This window comes from Pseudomyrmex gracilis, unplaced genomic scaffold, assembly GCF_002006095.1.
Source record: "Pseudomyrmex gracilis isolate BER0280 unplaced genomic scaffold, ASM200609v1 scaffold_794, whole genome shotgun sequence".
Taxonomy (NCBI): domain Eukaryota; kingdom Metazoa; phylum Arthropoda; class Insecta; order Hymenoptera; family Formicidae; genus Pseudomyrmex; species Pseudomyrmex gracilis.
Genome location: NW_018021378.1, coordinates 1 through 19,373, shown reverse-complemented (window position 1 = coordinate 19,373; position 19,373 = coordinate 1). Strand labels below are relative to the sequence as shown.

Here is a 19,373-nt window from a genome sequence, read left to right as displayed (position 1 = left end):
AAGTTATGGTAGTTTAGTACATGCGTCAAGCTATTTGAATGCCAATCGCGACATCTGCCAATGGTACTGAACGGAGGAAATATCAAATTGAAATTTGTCCGGATTTTGGCGACGCACCCTGTATATTATTTGTATTTTTAAACGCATCAACACACATTTGTGTTTTTATCTGTGCCAAATTTCCATCTCGTTTAATAAAATGTCGGTTAAACGTTTGTAAACGGTTGACAACTCGACGTGTGGTCATTCCAAGTTCTCTGGTTTATAGCTTACGAGAGTATTGTACGCCCGTAACTGTATAGTTTCAAAACGCTTTGCACGAGAAAATCATCAACGGTGGGAGGTTGTACTCCAACCAGGATGGTTATCTTACGATCCTCGTGAAGGTTCAGAATTGATGGTAGATAGCGACCGAAGGCGACGACGACAGGAAACTGGAAACTATTTACTCGAGGGACGATATTAAGGGAGAGGAAGAGGGGTTATATGAAAGCGGATAGGTCAGAGCGATATAACGCCACCGCGCCGCGAACACGGTATATTGTTGAAACCGGAAGGGACGATCGCGCGGTAGTTGTCGCGCCAGGAATCCAAATACAAAGTCGCGTGCTGCTTACACAATTCAAACCGCGATATTGTAAAAAAACAAAAAAAAAAATAACACCATTCTACCAGTTTTAATAAACTGTAAGGTTCTTACGTCGCGACTGTAGATTCGCGACTCTCGTGTGGAAACGATATCGAAATGTGGAAGGAACGACGACAAGCCCGAACTCGGGAGCGGAGGACATTTTTCCCGGAACATTTTTTTTTTTTTTTCTTTCCGCTTCTCTAGTCCTCTACACTTTTCCCAGGATTTCGTCGAGAAGCAGAGATAAAAGTACGAGGAATTTATAGCGCAAAGAAAGAATGGATCTTTCTCTAAGGCACTGGAGCGTGGGATCTGCGTGTATCAACATTTCGCAAACATGTAAAAAGATGTGTACGTCGGGAAAGAAAGAGAAAAATGCGATCAAAAGATAACACACACAACAATACACAGGTACATCGCAGGTGCACGAATCATACATTTTTACAATCCCTTTCGAAATGGAAAGATCGAGGCGAATTCAAAAGCCAAGTTTGAAGCATGTTAATAAAAAAAACAACCCCATATAATGCGTAGTCTAAAATTGTTCACAGATTAAACAGCAAACATTCTCAAAGATTCAAGAGAAAATCCAATTATCGTGCCATAGTACACATTCTTCTAACGCGAGTGAGTGAGAACGCTATTCGACTACACACCCCTAGATTTTTCATTCTTTCGTTATTAATTCCGTGAAGTTGGGGTAGCATTGCAGGGCGCAATAAATGATGAGAACCGTTGGTAATCCGTGTTTGTTGCGCCGCGCGCATGTTGAAATGGAAAAGCGCGGCCGCGTTGGCGGCGCGGTCGAGTTTAGAGATTTCGTAGTCAATGTTGAAAGTAACACGAGCGTTTCTGAGAAACGCATAACACGGCCGCCGCCGACCGTGGGCTTTAGGGTTATTGCAGTCCATTTTCAATCCCCGCATATTCCCGCGGGACACGTGTGTTTCCACATGTGCTCATATAGTGGGATCTAATGGGACCTCGCGCAATAACCTCCGCCGTTGCTCCATTGCTCGAAACTCTTCCGTATCCGTGTACTACGTTTCTCTCGCGCCGCCGCTATACAGCAAGTGGAACATTTCCGGGAGAAATGAAGCGAGAGGAACAGAAAGCACGAAAACAAACTCGGAACGTAATTAACGTTTCGAGGAAGCATACAAGTCCCGCGCGTGAAAGCTCAACTTGCAAATCTGAAACGGGCAATTTAAATTCTATTACGAGAACACTTGCGCGGTTTCTGACAGTTATATGTATACAAGAAAAAATGTCCTTAAATCTAAGAGGAAAAAAAATTAGCGCCACGAAAGTCACGCGTTTTGCGAATTATTCAAGTTATCTCAAGATGGTTCCTTATTAAAGTTACCCTCTTGTTATATAAGACAAAGCACATTTCGCGTTTTCTCGAAAAAGAATTCCACGAAAATTATTTTATTCCATCGTGGTGTTTTATTCTGAAAATGCTTTTTTCTTTATTAATTGTGTTTTTTAAATTTATTTTATTAGATTCTAGTAAAAAATTAATAATTAATTAGTTAGTTTATTATATATACAGATTTTTATATACAGTAAAAAAAGAATGTTAATTTTTTGGGAGGTCTACTCTAAATTTTAAATCAACTCATTTGTCATGTGTTACATATTGACAAACTAATAAAATGTTAAGTAAGTGACACAATACTTTAAATTATATTTGTTATTGCTATTTGACTTTAAGTGTGATGCAAAAATAATACAATAACATATCACAGTTATACGTTAATTCTGACATTGAAGTTATAGTCAAAACGAGGTAACACAAGAAAATTCTAACATACAGACGATTTTTTACTGCGTATATATGTTTGGGTGATTTGTTTACGTCCAATATCGGAATTTAAATTGTTTCTTATAAACGCTTTATTTATGTCTTTTTTTATTGCACAATTCCAATGCAAATTGGGTACGGCAAATTGGCGATGTGTATCGCGAGAATGTAGGATATCTGTTTCATTTTATATATGCGCTTGTCTATTCCGTTTACGTTATTCTCAGGTGAATTCGGGCACTGTCACGCACACGAATTGCCCACCATTCTCTCTCGTTACAGATGTCTTGTTTATAGGTGCGTGCACCGCATCTATAAATGGTTTACCGCATCATACAACCCGCAGCGTAAAGTCTTTTTTTTTTTTTTTATTGTTTTAATTCCAACACGCGACCCTCAAAGCTTTTTTAGCGTGTGACACATGCGGTCCCATTTTTGTGTCGAATACGCGTAAGAAACGAATTTAAATCAACACACACGTAACAAATTTTTGTTTATCGTCAATCGAAAAATTTATTGACCGCATTCTGTGCGTTTACTCTCTCTTGTCAATAGAGACTGTTGCTGAACTGCTACTAAACTGTTTGCAATTTTGGAAGTTTACAAGCGCACTTTTCGTACATTAGAATAAGTTACTGTTTCATCGTGCAATTGATCGCGCGCACAACAAACTGTTTTTGAAAACACTATGATAAATGAAAATCAATTTATAAAACGTTATTCTCGAAAAAAAAAACTACTCACTTCTCTAACTATCACATTTGGTAATATCTTTTAAGTTATCTCATTAATTTGAAGTAAAAATTAATAAATGTACCTCGCACACACACAATTCCCAGTCGACTGTGATGCATGACGTCGAACGCGAGGGCGCCGTCTCTTTTCTCTCTTCAAAGATTCTTTTAAAACTCGAGCGATAGCGTCATAAATAATGATGGATAATCCTTTTTCTTTTCAAGGATACGAATGGGTCGGATGGCGGAACGACACACCCAATATGCTCGGACGTCCGGTGGAAATAACTTTCGAGTTCGACTACTTGAGGAACTTCACTGCCATACACCTACACATGAGCAATTACTTCACGAAGGACGTGCAGGTATCGCCCTTCGCGCCGTTACCGGCATTATTTCGAAAGTTACGAGCTCCCTAGAACTATCGTAAATTTCACGATCACACATTTGGCGACGTACCCGCGCTTTTAAGCGGTTTTAAAAAACATTTCTTCGCAATTTATAGTGTCCGCGATGCCTGCAGCTACGACACCGCTGCAATTCCTGCGCTTTCGAGCTTAGTATTCCCGTATCGACGTTCTCCTTAAAATGGAATGTAGTTCCGTTGTATGTGTGTTTATTCTACTTCGCAATTTTAACAAGGAATATGAAAATATTTTATCGGATAAAAAAAAGTTTATTACGCGCGATTGTTTTTTTTTTTTGTACGAACTGCCGTTTCATTATTTTTTATTTTTTTATTTTTTTATTTTTTTTTATTTGAAAGTTGTTGTGCAGTTTTTCTGTTTAGTATAAATAAACGAATTACGATCTCGTAAGACGTTCTATAAATATTTAGGATCGCGATGTTGCTCCCGCAGGTCTTCTCTTATGCGAAGGTCTACCTCGGCACAGGCGGCAACCACTTCACCGGCGAGCCTGTTCATTTCTCTTACATACCCGATCAAGTGCTCGAGCAGGCGCGCGAAGTCACTATAAAGCTGCATTCGCGCGCCGGCCGTTTTCTGAAGCTGCAGCTCTACTTCGCGGCGCGTTGGATCATGCTCAGCGAAGTGATCTTCGAATCAGGTAAGCGAAAGCACATTCTTCTCCTCCGCACGTCAAGCCTCCGCGCGATCGAGATTTATCTCTCGATGTTACTTTCGGTAACGCTCTCGCACTCGCGTTTCCCACGTCGCGTCGAGACGTTCTTCGGGAGAGTAATGGGCGAGGTTAAGCTTCCGTCTAGAAATCGTCTCTTCCATTCACTTTCTCTCTCTCTCTCTCTCTCTCTCTCTCNCTCTCTCTCTCTCTCTCTCTCTCTCTCTCTCTCTCGCATATGTAGACGCACTTTTAAGGCAAACGGAAAATCAAAGGAGGCGATCCAGAAAATTGAAATCTAGAAATAGAGCAATTTCGAACTGCCGTACATATTGCTCGAGCACGCGGTTTCGATACGCGGAATTTTCAATTTTAAGCGACGTATTTTTCAACAACGATATATAAGACATCCAAAAGAAGTGGATAAAACCGAAGTATTTCGAATACTCATGCGCAAAGTTCGAAGAGAGAACGAAGTCATCGTCGTCTCGCTTCTCGTTTTTATTTACCTCGCAATGTGTGTGAGTGTGTAACATGAAAATCTCTCGCGGACGGATGGATATCTTTTGCATTTGCACGCGCGATTTATTCTCGAAATCGATTTGGCACCGGTATCGCGTATCCCCCCCCCCCCCCCGAAACAAAAGACGGCGCGAAACATTTAAAGTTTCGGAAATCGTTTAATCCGACGTTGTTGTTCGCCCGACTTTAAAGCACTGCGGAAAGCAAAAAGCAAAAGTATCCGCGGCACGTTGTGCGAATGAGAGCACGTGGTCGTGGACCGGAAACGAAACTTACTTACCACTCGAGCGCGCGCGCGTACACACACACACACACACACACACACACACACAGAGACACTTCTCAAAAAGTTTTGTCTCGAAAAGCCGGAACGTTGCATCAGCCAGACGAGCGGAGCCGTCGTTAATCATTCTCTCAGCGCGCTGTGTTCTTTCCTTTCGCGCGAAAGATAACTTCGGCAACGTAACGCTGCCGAAGCGGTTCATTTTCTTTGTCACCTTATAGCGCGCGGCAAGTGGCACATAAACCTTGTACACATATTTCATTTTGAGAAGGTCATTTATTACGAAAACTAAATTGCACGCGTTTATCTCTTCTCTGAAATCACGATGCGTAAATTTTTTTTCCGACATCCTTAACATTCTTATTAAACGATCGCGAGTCTCGAGTTTTTTTCGGAAACAGCAATATGAATTCTACAGTTGTTATATATATATATATATATATATATGTATATTTTTTTTTGGATATATCTCTTTTCTCTGCAAGCTGTGTCAAGTAACAACGGTGACCGTCGACACCTTTTTTTTCATCATGTAACATTTTTCTATTGTTCTAAAGCGGGGAACGACGCGGTATTCTCTTTCCGTTCGGTTAGAAAATAACACGAATCCCCGTATAGATTGCGTAATCCGCGGGAAACTGATCCGCGACGGAAAAATATCGCGCGACCTCTATACCGACCACCGCCACGAGAAGCGTGCTGAATCATCGTTATATAAGAACGAGAAACTTTATTAAACATTTATAAGTTTATATAGAGAGCTATTCCAGTTGTGCGGCACTTTGTTCCGAAAGAATTGTAGACTTTTTTAAATACGCGCGCGGAGCTAGCCGCGCGATGGAAATTCGTAATCTCTTCTTTCTCTCGTAACTTTTATGCGGTAAAAAAAAAAAAAAAACTACGAGAGAAAGAGAGAGAGAGAGAGAGTGAGAGAGGTTAATAAATTTTGTATAAATTAAAAGCGCCTTTTTAACCGCAGCGCGTGTAACAATTAGTAATGTACTTTGGCACTCCGCGCGTGTGTGTACACATTGACGTTCTCGCCACGACGAGAAACCGACGACGTTTCTCGCAGTTGCTCCGCAAGTTCAATCAAGAAAATCGAATCCTCGATTTCCCGGCAATGTGGCGGGCGGCAAAATGCAACTGTTACAGTCGCAGTTTATCCAATGACCGACTAGTTTATCCGACATCGCAACCGCATATCGATCACCGATATATTTCTTTTAATCCGTCTCCAACGATCCGAACGAGACGGAACTTAGTTGTCGGTTTCTGGTAATACGAGCTTTCGCGGAAGTTTCGTGTCGCTTCGTTGCGTCAAGAGTGAGAGAGAGTATAGATCGTGTTGGGGGTACGTCGTTAATCATTCCTACGTACTCACCGTCCTCGACTACGAGCGATAAGTCGGATCGGGTTGGAGGGAGGCGGCCAATGTTCCTCGTCACCTACGTACCACACATAACTCGTATTCACGTCATACAAACGCTTCGTTGAGCCTTCGTCATCGATAGGAAAATATATCGTTACCACCTACCTCCCTCTGTCCTCCTCCTCCTCCTCCTCCTCCTCCTCCTCCTCCTCTTCCTCCCTTTCCTCCCAGGCAACCGAGTTTTCCACCGAGCGAGCACTGGACTGCGCGCACCCCGAGTTTCCCCGGCAAAAGCTTCGAGAGCAATTTCGAGAGACCCCACTTCGATTAATTTTCCTCCTCCTCCTCCTCCTCCTCCTCCTCCTCCTCTTCCTCCTCCTCCTCTTCCTCCCTTTCCTCCCAGGCAACCGAGTTTTCCACCGAGCGAGCACTGGACTGCGCGCACCCCGAGTTTCCCCGGCAAAAGCTTCGAGAGCAATTTCGAGAGACCCCACTTCGATTAATTTTCCTTTTTATGAATTACGCGCATACGAGAGAACCGCGCGCGTCTAACTGCTCGAAAATTGGAATATTTTCTGGTGTCCATTAGTCGATAAACTGCCGCGGCACTAATTTTCAGTTTGCCTAACGAGAAATTCCAGCTGCGTGTGACACGAATTAAATTCTGGTCGCGATATTTGTTCGTTCTCCAAACGATCGATATCGCGGAAAACTATCCCGAATACAAATGAAATCCCGTGCGCGCGCGTCTACATCGTGTGCCGGCGCGGCCGCAAAAGGACATTAGTGTAACTCGATGAAGTCAGACGACGACGACGACGACGACGACGACGACGACGGCTCTATGGTTATATACACAAACTTCGCCTCTCGTTTCCGCGAGGTGTATAAACTTCGCTTTTAATACATAAATCGTAAACTTCGCTTTTAATACATAATCAATCTCGCCAACTATTGACAACCGTGTATTCGAAAACACGTCTCATTAATCGACCTAATAGTTTAGCCGATATTCTTTTTTTTTTTTTTTTTTTTTTTTTTTTTTTTTTTTTTTTTCGCCACGCTGTACACCACGAGGCGAGACGAGAAGAAACTTTTTTGCGTCCCAAGTATTTAACGCTCGGCGAGCGTTGGATTTCATTAGCTATAATCCTGTGAATGCGCAGTTATCTCAGAATGGAACAATACCGAGGACGAAGAGGCGAAGAACAAGAGTGCCATTGTATCGGCGACCGGCAGCCCCTATCAGAATAACGAGGGTCCACTGCAGAGGGACGAGGTGAAGGCTACTTTTAATAAGGAGGAAAGCAAAGATAACACCTGTAAGTCCACTGTCCGATCTTTTCATTGTTATTCCGGTAAGTTACGTTCATAATTTTCCGCGCAATTGACCGCTCTTTTCGACTGAGCTTTTTATCCTTTATATATCGAAGCGATGAGCTTCGGTATATATTACGGGAAAATAGTTGCGTCCCCGCCCGACAAAAAGGACTATTATGCGCGCGATGACCACTGGCGATTTATTAACGCAAAAACTGTTAATTTGAGTGCTCGGCATAGCGCGCGCTGATCGATTATTTCACGGACGCGCGCGACATGTGAAATATTGTCTCAATGATGTTTATTTAAAACATCGTGTGTCCCGTTAATTAAATTAAAAAGTTTGATTTACTCGATACTCTTTTTAACTATTGATAATTTTTCATATTTATCTAATAAAAAATGTTACACGGTCTGTTGCGATCAAACAGTTTCGACATAAATAATCGAAACGTCGCGAAATCTTTGTAATGTGTATTACGGTGCCGCCCCGCACAATGTGCTTTCTCCGTTAGTTTCGTGACGAAGCACGAAGCATAATTAGCGCGGAGTCAAAGAGGCATCTCCGGAGAAATTCTCTTTCTGATAGCGCGACGTCGTGTTACACTAGAATTAATGGAAAAATAGAGACGGTCCGGAAAATCCTGTGAAGAACAGCGCAAAAAAGTACATCGGACAGTCCCAGAGACGTTCTCGAGATTCCACGATTATCTACTAAAGAAGAGTCATAAAAGAAAAAGAGCGCGCGCGATCGCGCTTTGGTCCCTTGACCTCGCTTGAGTTTGTTAACCAATAGACCGGGGAACACTTTTTTTTTTTTTTTTGTATTCTTAGCGGCAAATGAAAGCACCGCGCAATTAACCTGATTAATTTCTTAACACTCGCTCTGATCGATTGATATTGAAACAGTCTTTTCTATCTCTCTTTTTCCTCTTTCTCTCTCGGTGTGAAATTAATGGGAAAAAGAAATTCCGTGGAATATGCGCCGATGAAAAGAACTTATTATAACAATACGCTATACCGAACCGATCACGCTCGGTATTCTCGAGAAACGTGATTGAACTAATTTGCACTTCTTTCTACTGAGGTTGCGCGACTCGCGCCGGTGCATACAGCGCGAAATTTTTCAGTCACACACAGTGAAGATGTCAAAATTGCTGAAATTTCTTCATTTCTTGTGTTACCAGTTTCGAGCTTGCGTGCCGGTTCAATTTACGTCTGTATATTCGTGTGTATATACAACTACGCGAAAACTGCTCTGTTCGCGTGTTCACTTGCTAAACTCCGCCTAAGGAAAAGCGCAAGAAAGCGAGGGACGAGGCATTCATGTTTTCTCGCTTGAAGCGCGACGTACCTAATGCTCGTTAAATATTATACTGCGCAGAAAGGTACGGATGTATGCTAGCGCGCGGGTATTCCGCAAGTTGGCGGAGTTAGCTTTGAACTCGGGGCGGGAAAAAAAGAAAAGAATAACATCGCGTACCTTTCAGTTGTTCGCTCCCGTACTTTTGTACAAAACGCACATTACGTTAAAACCAGTCTGCAAAATTTTCGAGTATAGACATACGCACGTTTGCATATTTACACAAAAGATTGAATTTCTCAAGATTTATTTTTTGTTTTCTCGTGGCGTAGATTTTTTTTTTTTTGTTGCGACAAAAAAATTATTGTTATTAGATCTTGTGTGTGTGCCGCAATATAATATTATTTAATATTACATAATTACAAATTATATAATTTTACTTATTGTAAATTATATTATTTCACTGCCTTAATTTTATTGTCTTTATGTCTTAATGTTAAATTTTATAATTTTATCATTGTTTCTTCGTTGCGTGTCTTGTCGTTATAACACTTTCTTTATTTGTTAATTTCAATGTCGTTCGTTCTAATTAATTCTCAAGATATTTGTGAAAGTGCACAACTAAAAAAAAAAATGTTTCGTTTTCAATGTAATTTAAACGTTGCGTTAAATCATCTCTTGTCTCTATGTTGATTTGCGAAATATCAAAGTCATGATCACAAAGTCTGTTGCTGCGGTGGGAGGCCATCAGCGAATATTGTTTTTGTTCAGCCGAGCACTGATCAACCGTGATCTAGTTACTCGCACCCGCGATGAACGCAATCATCATTATCGTTGCATCGTACATTATGCGAAGGTACCTCGGCGGTATTATCCATGGTGATAGGTCGTGTTGCTTGATGCATCAGGCGTCATGAGCGAGTGAATCCGGTGTCACATACATGCCTGTCTGTCACAACGTCGAAATATTATTAATGGAAAATTCTTTTGTTCTGACAATCAGTACGGCTGTTCTATTTTACTGTTTGATTAAAACGCCTGCGCATACACACGCACACACACACACACATCAATAACAATGATTGAAATGTTTACAAACTTTAGTAATTGTAATAATATTAAATAACAGTCTATTTTCAATTACATTATTACACCCGAATATTTGTTTAATTATAAATTTCCATATTTGAACACAGTTAATACAAAGATTTATTATTACTTAAATCTAATATAATTAATTAAATACTTATAGAGAGTTAAAATTTTTTAAATTAAGTATTTAAGAACAAATATAATATAAATAAAGAAGAAGACAAAAAAAAAACATTTTAAAAGATCAAGTGATCGTGTACAATTGACTTATTAATAGGAAATACTAAGAAATTAGTAGTAAGTTAATACGTACTTGTGTGCGTTTGGTCAGATAAAGAACCGGTTTTAAATTTTTAAGATCAACGAACAATGTCACGATTAATTAATGTAAATTACCTCTGGATCACAGCGTAAGCCAGTGCCCAATGTGCAAGATCATTGAGTTTGCGATGTAACCGTTAATCGTTGAGCTAATCGATTCCCTCTGTATTCGAGAACATGACGCGTGCGTCTGTTTACTGTATGTACCCGATCGTGCACACATAGGCTATGTGTAGACACATACTTTGCTTTGCGCGCGCTCACACACACAGAACACATATAATATATATAGACATATTTACTTCTCAGTTTCAGATAAGAGCAAGGAACCAGAAGCGAGACAGTTCGTCGGATTAGTAATCGGCATTCTGACGACCGTAATCGTGATGTTGCTCGCAGCCATCACGTTTATCTTCTACAGGAACCGTAGACTGAAAGCTGCCTTGGCGCCGTCGACTTTCTACGATCAACAGGGTGATCTCAAGGTCACTATAAAGATAGAATTCTTACGTAATTCTTCACGCTATCATAGTTTAAATTAAATTATTTATACATGTATAGAATATCCCGCATTTATTTTTTAATAAAAATTTATTTTTATACAAAAATCTTATAAAGAACAAATTAAAAACAAAACCACATAAATTGGAATTATCTTTTTTTATTACCTGGAACATCGATATAATGCGACTTTATCGATATTACAAAGCGATGGATCGATGATATATAATATCTATATAAATAAACGAAAAAAAAAATGCTGTGACACATGAAGTGTCATTCTTGTTGTTGTGAAATAATCGAGAAGTATGGAAAAAAATATTGTCCTTTATTTGATTTATATAATGTGAAAAACAATTTTGTTTCCCCAATTTTGGTTATTACGCACAAAGACGAAAATTAGAGAAATAATCAATATCTGAACCGTGCGGCGATGCGCATTATCAATTTTCAATTGGTTTTTGTTTTGTATTTTTTTTTTTTTTTTTTCAAATGACGTCAATTTTTATTCTTCAATCGCGGAATTTTTCTTTGCGCAATTTCTTCTAACCGGGTTTTACGCTCCAATCTCACCTCCGGCTCTAATAAACCGAACAGGTGCATCTATTTACTCTACGTTTTCCAGGTCACTCTAAGGTGTCTTTTGAGCAATCGCTCAAAACACCTTATATACGTATATACCTATTACGTGCATCGGTTTAGATACGAGCGCGCACGTAACTAGGGAAGAAACTACGGCGATCAAATATTTTCTTTAAGACGGAGGCGTAAACGAGCTCGTGCTGAGACGATTAAAGAGACGCCCCGAGATTGTTCGTTGGGCGCTTTTATTCAGGAATTTTATGCGATCATAGAGAGCGCGCCTCACACAATCGTGGAATTTGCACGAATTAATTTATTCATCGCAATAATGACGATAATTATCTTAACGGAAACGCGGCACTAAATTACCAAAATGAAAAGTGAAAATGACTTGATTACGGAGACGAGAGAGAACATGTTGCGCATTTGTGACGGACATTTTAATTTCGTTTTTCTTTTATTTTTGCGACGACGCAAATACGGTACGGAGAGTAGGGAAAAATAACGAGAAATATCTCGTGATGCACGGGCGACGATATTTTTCTCTGAAACGTCGCATTCCATCGTAGAGACCCGTTTCTCTAGCTCGGAAACGCTTTCCGACGAAAGAGACGTCTCGGTCTCACACCTCGCGCGTTCTAACATGGAATGTCTAACTTTGCCGTAAATTCTGCTCCGACTTCCCTCTGTCCCACGGACACAGAACGAGAATTATTAACGTCGCGTGTTTACCGCTTTCACCAGTGGACAGTTTGCACGGTCTCTACGACGCACGGTTTATAACGTGGCGTTCTCTTTATCTAAATGCAATAATGACTCACTTTCAAAACCAGGTTTGTTTGGAAAACTAAAAGGAAAATACAAAAGGGGGAAAAGTTAATGGATTCCCTTGCGCGCGCGCGCGTGCGCTTTGAACCAAATATCGAAACAACAAAATAGTACGTTCGACATCAGAGAAAAAATCAAATCGATGTGAAAATTGTTTTTTTAAATCGCGTTCAGAAAACAAAAAAACGTGAGCAATTTTATTTGCTCTCTCGTTGTTATCTATGTACGAAAAATCAGACCGACGATTTGTGATGACTCGCCGCCGAGGTAACAAGGTAAGAAGTGAACTCCGCGGAGAGAGAGTAATGTCTACAGATAAAAGTGCCGTTCGTGGTAACGGCGTGAGAAGGCGAAGAATGAGGAATAAAATGTTAGGAGAAGAGAATCGAGCGTGTTACGCAAAAAGTTAATACTTGGCTCCGGCCGTAGTCGAGCGAGAAGAGTGAAGGCGGAATGAGAGAAGAAAGAAGTCTGAGAACTTCGCGTATGTTTACCAAGCCACTGTTGTTCTAACCGGATTAATAGCAAGGTGAAGTTCCTTCGCAGAAATGGACAGCTTCTGCGCTTCTCCTCTTTCCTGTCCATCCCTTCCCCCCTCACCCCTATTCTTTTTCGCGGGATATAACGGGAAGACAGTAATTAACGACTTGCTGAACGATGAGAAATAATGAGTGCCAGACAGTTGAGCTTGCAAACCCCTCGAAGCTTCCCTAACTTCGACTGTTTGTACGGGCGCGTTTGGAGGGCGACTAGAGAAAGCGACTACGGAAAGCGACGATTAATAACGACGCTAACAACCTATCGAAACAAATTGAAGACTCGAAACAGCGACATTAGCTATCAGCGACTAATTAGTCACTCGGAATATTTCACTTAGCTCGTTATTAATAATGATAAATGAAACGAGAGACAATTCTGGAAATTATTAAAATTGTCGCGCGCGCGCGCACACACGCTTCCGATTGCTTTCTGTTATGCCCGAACTTTGAGAAGCCACAATAGAGTCGAATAGTTCGATTACATTTAAATAGTTTTCACAATACAAGGCAAATCAGAATTACTCTGTTACGTATTAGCAATGCTAAGCCAATTAAACGCTTCAAATAGATTTCTTGGTTGCCGACGAATGTGCATGGAATGCAAAGTACGTAAAAAGCTTGCGCTTTGTATTATTTTTTAATCGAAAGGACGCGCAAATTCTCCTCCTCGTTGCCATTTTTATCGTACATCACTATTCCCCCCGGCAAGCTAATATCGTTTCACGGCTGGTGAAAGTTTTTAGCGAACCGCCGAAGAAGCGCGCGTATAGTCGAGCTGACTCCACTTAATTAAAAGAGCCGGCAGAATGGCCGTATTTGCGACGCTGTTGTTGAGAGAAGACGTGCGTTATCTTCGTCGTTCACCCGCCGCTAAGTGGCGTCATATACACTCTCCAAACGCCTTCTTCTTTACCCATTCTCCGGACCGGGTGTTCTTACCTCATCCTCTCCTGCCTCACGTTCCCGACATTAGCCACCTGCTACTTGTCCGGTCTTGAAGTTGCGCAACCCAAACTTTCTCTCCTCCATCGAAATGATCCTATTGTCCTGCCCTGTGAGGAAAGCTGCGACCCCTGAGTTGCCAGAGTCTTCCAGAGAATGGCAAGCAGAAACCCAATGTCAATTTATCCGCTAACATACATGGGTCAAGAAGAGCAGTTCTGTTCGCATCGCTCTTCTTTCGTGCTCTCGAATCAATGTGATAAAATATTCAGTAACAATAGCTGCTCGAAGCACACATAAAAGATGTAGGTGCGCACATGCGTCTCTTCTTCGAAAGTTTCTTTTTTTCCACAAATATCTCCACGAATTTTATTAATTAAGTAGCTGAAAGTTTTATATTGTCAATTGTTAAATACCGCATTATCGCCTGCAAACTTTTTTATATAATCTTTTTGCGTATATAGCTGCAGAATTCGAAACAACTTACAAATTGGTAATTAATTCAACTCGGCGTTATATCGATTACGAGTAATTGTGCTCTCGCGGAGAAAAAAACGTTATTACTATTATTTTCTTCTTTTATATTATCCATCGAGTAACGAAACCAATTCCGTCTTTCGCTCTTCCCGATAGAATTCTGATATTCTCAGGAGAAGAGACGGTTTACGGGTACGCAAGGTTTCGACAATTTATCGAGCATCACAGAGCGCGAAAACTAAACTTTGTTTCGCGAATGACGTCATATCGATCCACTTCGTGATCCTCTTTAGAACGAGTGTGACGGGGAAGCCTGTCTCCTGTTTTTGACTCTCTCTCCCTCTCTCTCTCTCTCTCTCTCTCCCTCTCTTTCTCTCTCTCTTTTTCTGTGGCTCCATCGGTCTGCTTTAAAACGTTGAAGAGAAACTCCGCGGGATAGTATATCGCTTAAAGCTTTGCGAGAGAAGTGTTGTGTTGCTTTTTTTTTTACACCTCTCTTATCCGAGAATTTACGATGCAACGAATTCTTGTTCCAGATTTCATTGCGCGGGGATTATTCAATTTACGTAAGCATCCATCTGCGCGTTACAGGTCAAGCTGCTTATACAATTAGCAAATCAAATTATATTAAATTATTACCAAATTTACATATTGGCGCATATCGCTAATAAATTTGCTGACAATGTTGCCTTAAGGCCGTGTGTATCGTGCGACCGCGTCGAATAAACAACACAGCGCGAAATGATTTCTCGTTCAATTTCATACATTTTATTACCATTGAAAAAGTTCGATTGTGACGCCGACTCTCTATGTATGAACGTGCATTCGTGCGTATATGCAATTCGTGCGAAAAGAGAGTGTCGAACGGGAACCGGAGAACCCCCCATGCAAGAGTGAATGGTAATGCGATTACCGACTTTAGCCCGAGGGATCTGTGATACGATACGTGGGGCACAAAGAGAGAGGAGAGAGAGAGAGAGAGAGAGAGAGAAAGATAGGAGAGAGTCCAGCGAAAACAGATTATTTTAATTTAAAGCAACAAACTCTCTGATTTTCGCGCGCTGTAATCCTAACCGCAAGTTCGATACGCGTATGCATTGCGACAGCTTTGACAGATTAAGCGCTAAATTGTTAATGAAGACCAGCGGTGTTTAAAAAAAAAACTGGATTGTTAAGAAATTTATTTTTTAACATTTCGCGCAATTATTTCGGAAGCGGAAAAAAATCATCGCTAAGATATAATGAAATAGTGAAAACTTTAGATGTGGACTAATTATTTCAAATATTCAACGTTTTGCGCGACTGCAAAAGCACGTCGAAAATAAAACAAAGACAACAGTGCGCAGTGCGTTAATTAAAAGCGGGTCAGTGCTGTGAAAAATTAATAAAGAACGTAAAACAAGTGAAACGCGCAGGAGAGACACTTTTGGACAGCAGAGTTGGGAAATGTGCAAATAGCCGGATGGGTCTCTCGCAGCTTTCGCGAAAAAGAGGCGAAGATGTACTCATGGTAATGAAAATAGCAAAAAGCACTCCGGTGCTAATTAATGGAGGATCGTTTTATGTGCGCGGGATCTTCACGCTAACACCTCACGGATTTCGTCGAGTAACCCTGTGTGTCGTCACGATTTCGATTCGCGTTTCCGCCTCGCGCGCGCGAACAACGCGGGCTCTTTTCGCATCAACTCTTTGCGCTTTTACGGTTGCTGCGCATTAAACGAAGTTAACATTTTTCTTGAAATAACAGTTAGCGCGAAATGAACAACTAGAGAAAGAACAACAGTATGCGCGGGAGCGAACGTAATATTTATATGACGATGTATTGCGTGTCTCTTGTGACACTTCAGTTTGTGCAACATTCCGCTACGCTCATCTCCCACGCCGAAATTCCCCGCTTTCGGTCGCCTGTATGCGAAAAAATGATCAAAAAAGGAAAGATACTTCTCTGCCTCGTAAATCGTAGTTGTATCTCGCGCGAATAAAGAGGAAAATCGACGAGTGATAGGGATGCGTGAAAATTATCAATACTCCACTCAATTTAAACGCACCTTTAATTCAGCCACCTCGTTAAGAGATTACTCGGCGTTATCGTTTGCCGATCTCGTAATCGCGGTTGAACTCGATATGCGATTAGTATGCGGGCAAACACGCAATATCTCTGAACAAATACGCCGCTTCGATAAATCCCCCAGAACGTGTGCGCACGTAAGCCCCCTCCATCTCTCTCTCTCTCTCTCGTTTGCTCTCTCTTTCTCTCTTCCTACGTATAGCGAGCCGAAAATTTATTTCACGTGACAGTATTCTGTTCGGAATATCAGATCTGTATTTAAGAGAAAAGATATCAAAAAAAAAGCTGGACAACCCTCTCTTGATCGCGTGAGACGCGATGTCGAACGACTGATACGTTGATAAAAGCATTCTCCGACCAATCGAACGTGTATGGATTCGCGAAAGGTCACGAATATACGGATCCATGGGGTCTCCTTTTGTACGATTCCGGTCGATTGATATATAGGTACCACACACACACGTGGACGGAAAAAGCGGAGTATATTTCACTTTCTTCCGACTGTCAGCAATAGAATGGAATTTATTCTGTGTGTGAACTATATAAAAATTAATAAAACACTCTTGCTCTTCAGAGCATTAAAAACGTTTTGATCGTTGAAAAATACTAATCTTTGTTGTTATTAACTGTGAAAGCAAATCATCGGTCAAATATACTCTCTTATAACTGTTATTAACGACACACATCTATATGTACGAAGTACAAATGTTATCTCTTTTCTTAATTTTGTTTAAGCCAGACAACATTAAAAAAAAAGAATAAGTAAATTATCGATATTGAGATGCTTACTTCTATGTTATTTTTAAATATTATTTCCTCTCTCTCTTTCTCTATTGTTAAAAACATGCAAGTTATTTCTAGATTTCGTTCCAGATAGCGTCAGCTTATTATTAATGCTTGTTTATTTATTAATATATTTTAATAGAAAGAGATTAGATTAGATTTTTTGTTTTTTCAGATTGGATTAGATTATTTGAATAGCTTTATTCATGCAGCACTCTGAGGACCCTAGAGACAGACAGAAAGAGAGAGTTGTACAACGTCATACATATCTTTTTTTTTATCTAATAGAAAATTTTTAACTCAGATTTAAGAAAATGTTAGATATGATTTTCACAGATAAGACGTCGACACATAAACTTTTAAATTCAGCAATAAGAACGATCTATACAATCAGACACCGAACCAAATCGATTGTCTCATTAGCGATTTCGTGTAGCTTATGCTTTGCGCTTACCCATTTTACTCACCGTCAAAGATCACATTGGTACATACCCACTTCTGACTCTCGTTGGCTATTTGCGCGACGATAAGCAAAATTGTTCCGTAAAGCGGATACGATCTTCGAGCAACAATAATACTTTCTAACCGCCGTCGTGCCCGAGGGTCGTTTTGGCGTCCGATCAGCGAGAACGAGCGTGTCGACATCGCTTTGAATGCTCGACCATAAGAGCGAAGAGAGGAAGTCGCGACAGGACTTTAGATAGCCCTAATGGAGAAAGAGATGTTAGATGAGCGAGACCGATGGCGAGAAACGCGGGGGAGGATCCTTGCGCCACGAAACGCGAATGATCAGAAGAGATAGAAACGACGAGACGAGAATGGCGTAAGCCAGAGAGAAAGAGAGAGATAGGGAGAGAGGGAGATACTGTGTGTTCTCGCAAGTATACACTTGCGCGCGTGTATATACAGGCGAGGCGGTGCAAAAGAGGGCGGGAGATTCTCGCGTAGAATCCCGATGGCTAAGTGGTTATCTTATCTTAACGGCCGTGCCGCAGCATCTCGCACCAGTCTGGCACCCTCTAACGTTCCCTAAACGGAAATTAACACCCACCCCTATATTCGCTCTCGCAAGTCAGCCTCGGCATCCCACCAGAGCCCCGGGGGGCAACGCAAAAATCAATGGATATAATATCGCAACTCACATATACATATATATACACAATTGCCATCGTGTTACCGCCACGAAACCTTCGGCGAGTTTCTCCTTATCGACTCGGGCGAACGCGAGAAACTAGGGCGCAAATGGGGGTCCGCCCGGGTGTCAAAGGGCACTTCGGATTGTTTGTTGTAATAAAACTGTTAATTTCCTGAGGTGGCATGTCGAGCTTTGATCGTTCGACCGTCGAGATTCTCGCGTGGTTCTGACCGAGCGAGATAAAGACGTTTGGGTGGAAGCAACGCGTCGAGATAAGAGCTTTACGGTTGGACATTGACGCGGTTTTACGTCGCATTTTCGAGCGTAAGCGCCATGACGAATCTTAGCTAATGGAGGAACGCAAATACAACCGCGCCGTCGTTGTAGGGAATATGTTGATGACAAAGACGGTCTTTTTCATCATTAGTCTTCTCTGAATACTTTCAAAATCTGACACGGCGAATAGGTATTCGCTGCAGTCTGTTTCGCTTGCGAAATGTTTCTCTCGCACGAAGTGTCGTAAAAATCCCGTATTTTTATGCGATAACAGCGCGGATTTTAGCCGCGGTTGAAAGTAATTCCGCGCGTTTCTTATCCGCAAGCTTTTACGTATTTCACAGCTAATTGCGTTCGCGCGAATGAGTTTAATACAATGCGAATAGATGATGAGAGATAGCTGTTAAATAGAGCACTGGATATGTCGAATTGACGTAAACGTATAAAAGAATTTGAGAATCACTTGTACATATCTATTAATTTACTAGCACAACACACAGGCGCGCGCTACGCGCACACACTATTGATATTTTTATTTTAACGTGTAGTGTCAGTGAACTTAACCTGTCACCGCAATGACAGCTAACATATACGTTTTACAAATAATATAATACACACACACACACTAGCAGACAACGCGCGCTACGCGCGCGCTTTCATTTTCTTCGGATTCAATTCAAAACAATTATTATTCCAGTTATCATTTTTTTGGTTTTTTTATAAATAAAAAAAAACATTTTTATACTGTTTCTTCTTAATGTTATACCTATATTTCTT

At 41.0% G+C, this 19,373-nt stretch overlaps 1 protein-coding gene across 1 annotated transcript in view; it reads left to right on the top strand.

Moving 5' to 3' along the window:
* The window catches only part of LOC109861498 (discoidin domain-containing receptor 2-like), a 35,640-nt gene extending 24,613 nt beyond the window's left edge, over positions 1 to 11,027 (top strand). The window contains exons 5-8 of the mRNA XM_020441172.1: positions 3,398 to 3,537; positions 4,033 to 4,240; positions 7,596 to 7,751; positions 10,775 to 11,027. Coding sequence (XP_020296761.1) covers positions 3,398 to 3,537; positions 4,033 to 4,240; positions 7,596 to 7,751; positions 10,775 to 11,007 — 737 coding nt within the window. The 3' untranslated portion in view covers positions 11,008 to 11,027. The remainder of the gene's footprint in view (positions 1 to 3,397; positions 3,538 to 4,032; positions 4,241 to 7,595; positions 7,752 to 10,774) is intronic.
* The last annotated feature ends 8,346 nt before the right edge of the window (positions 11,028 to 19,373 follow it).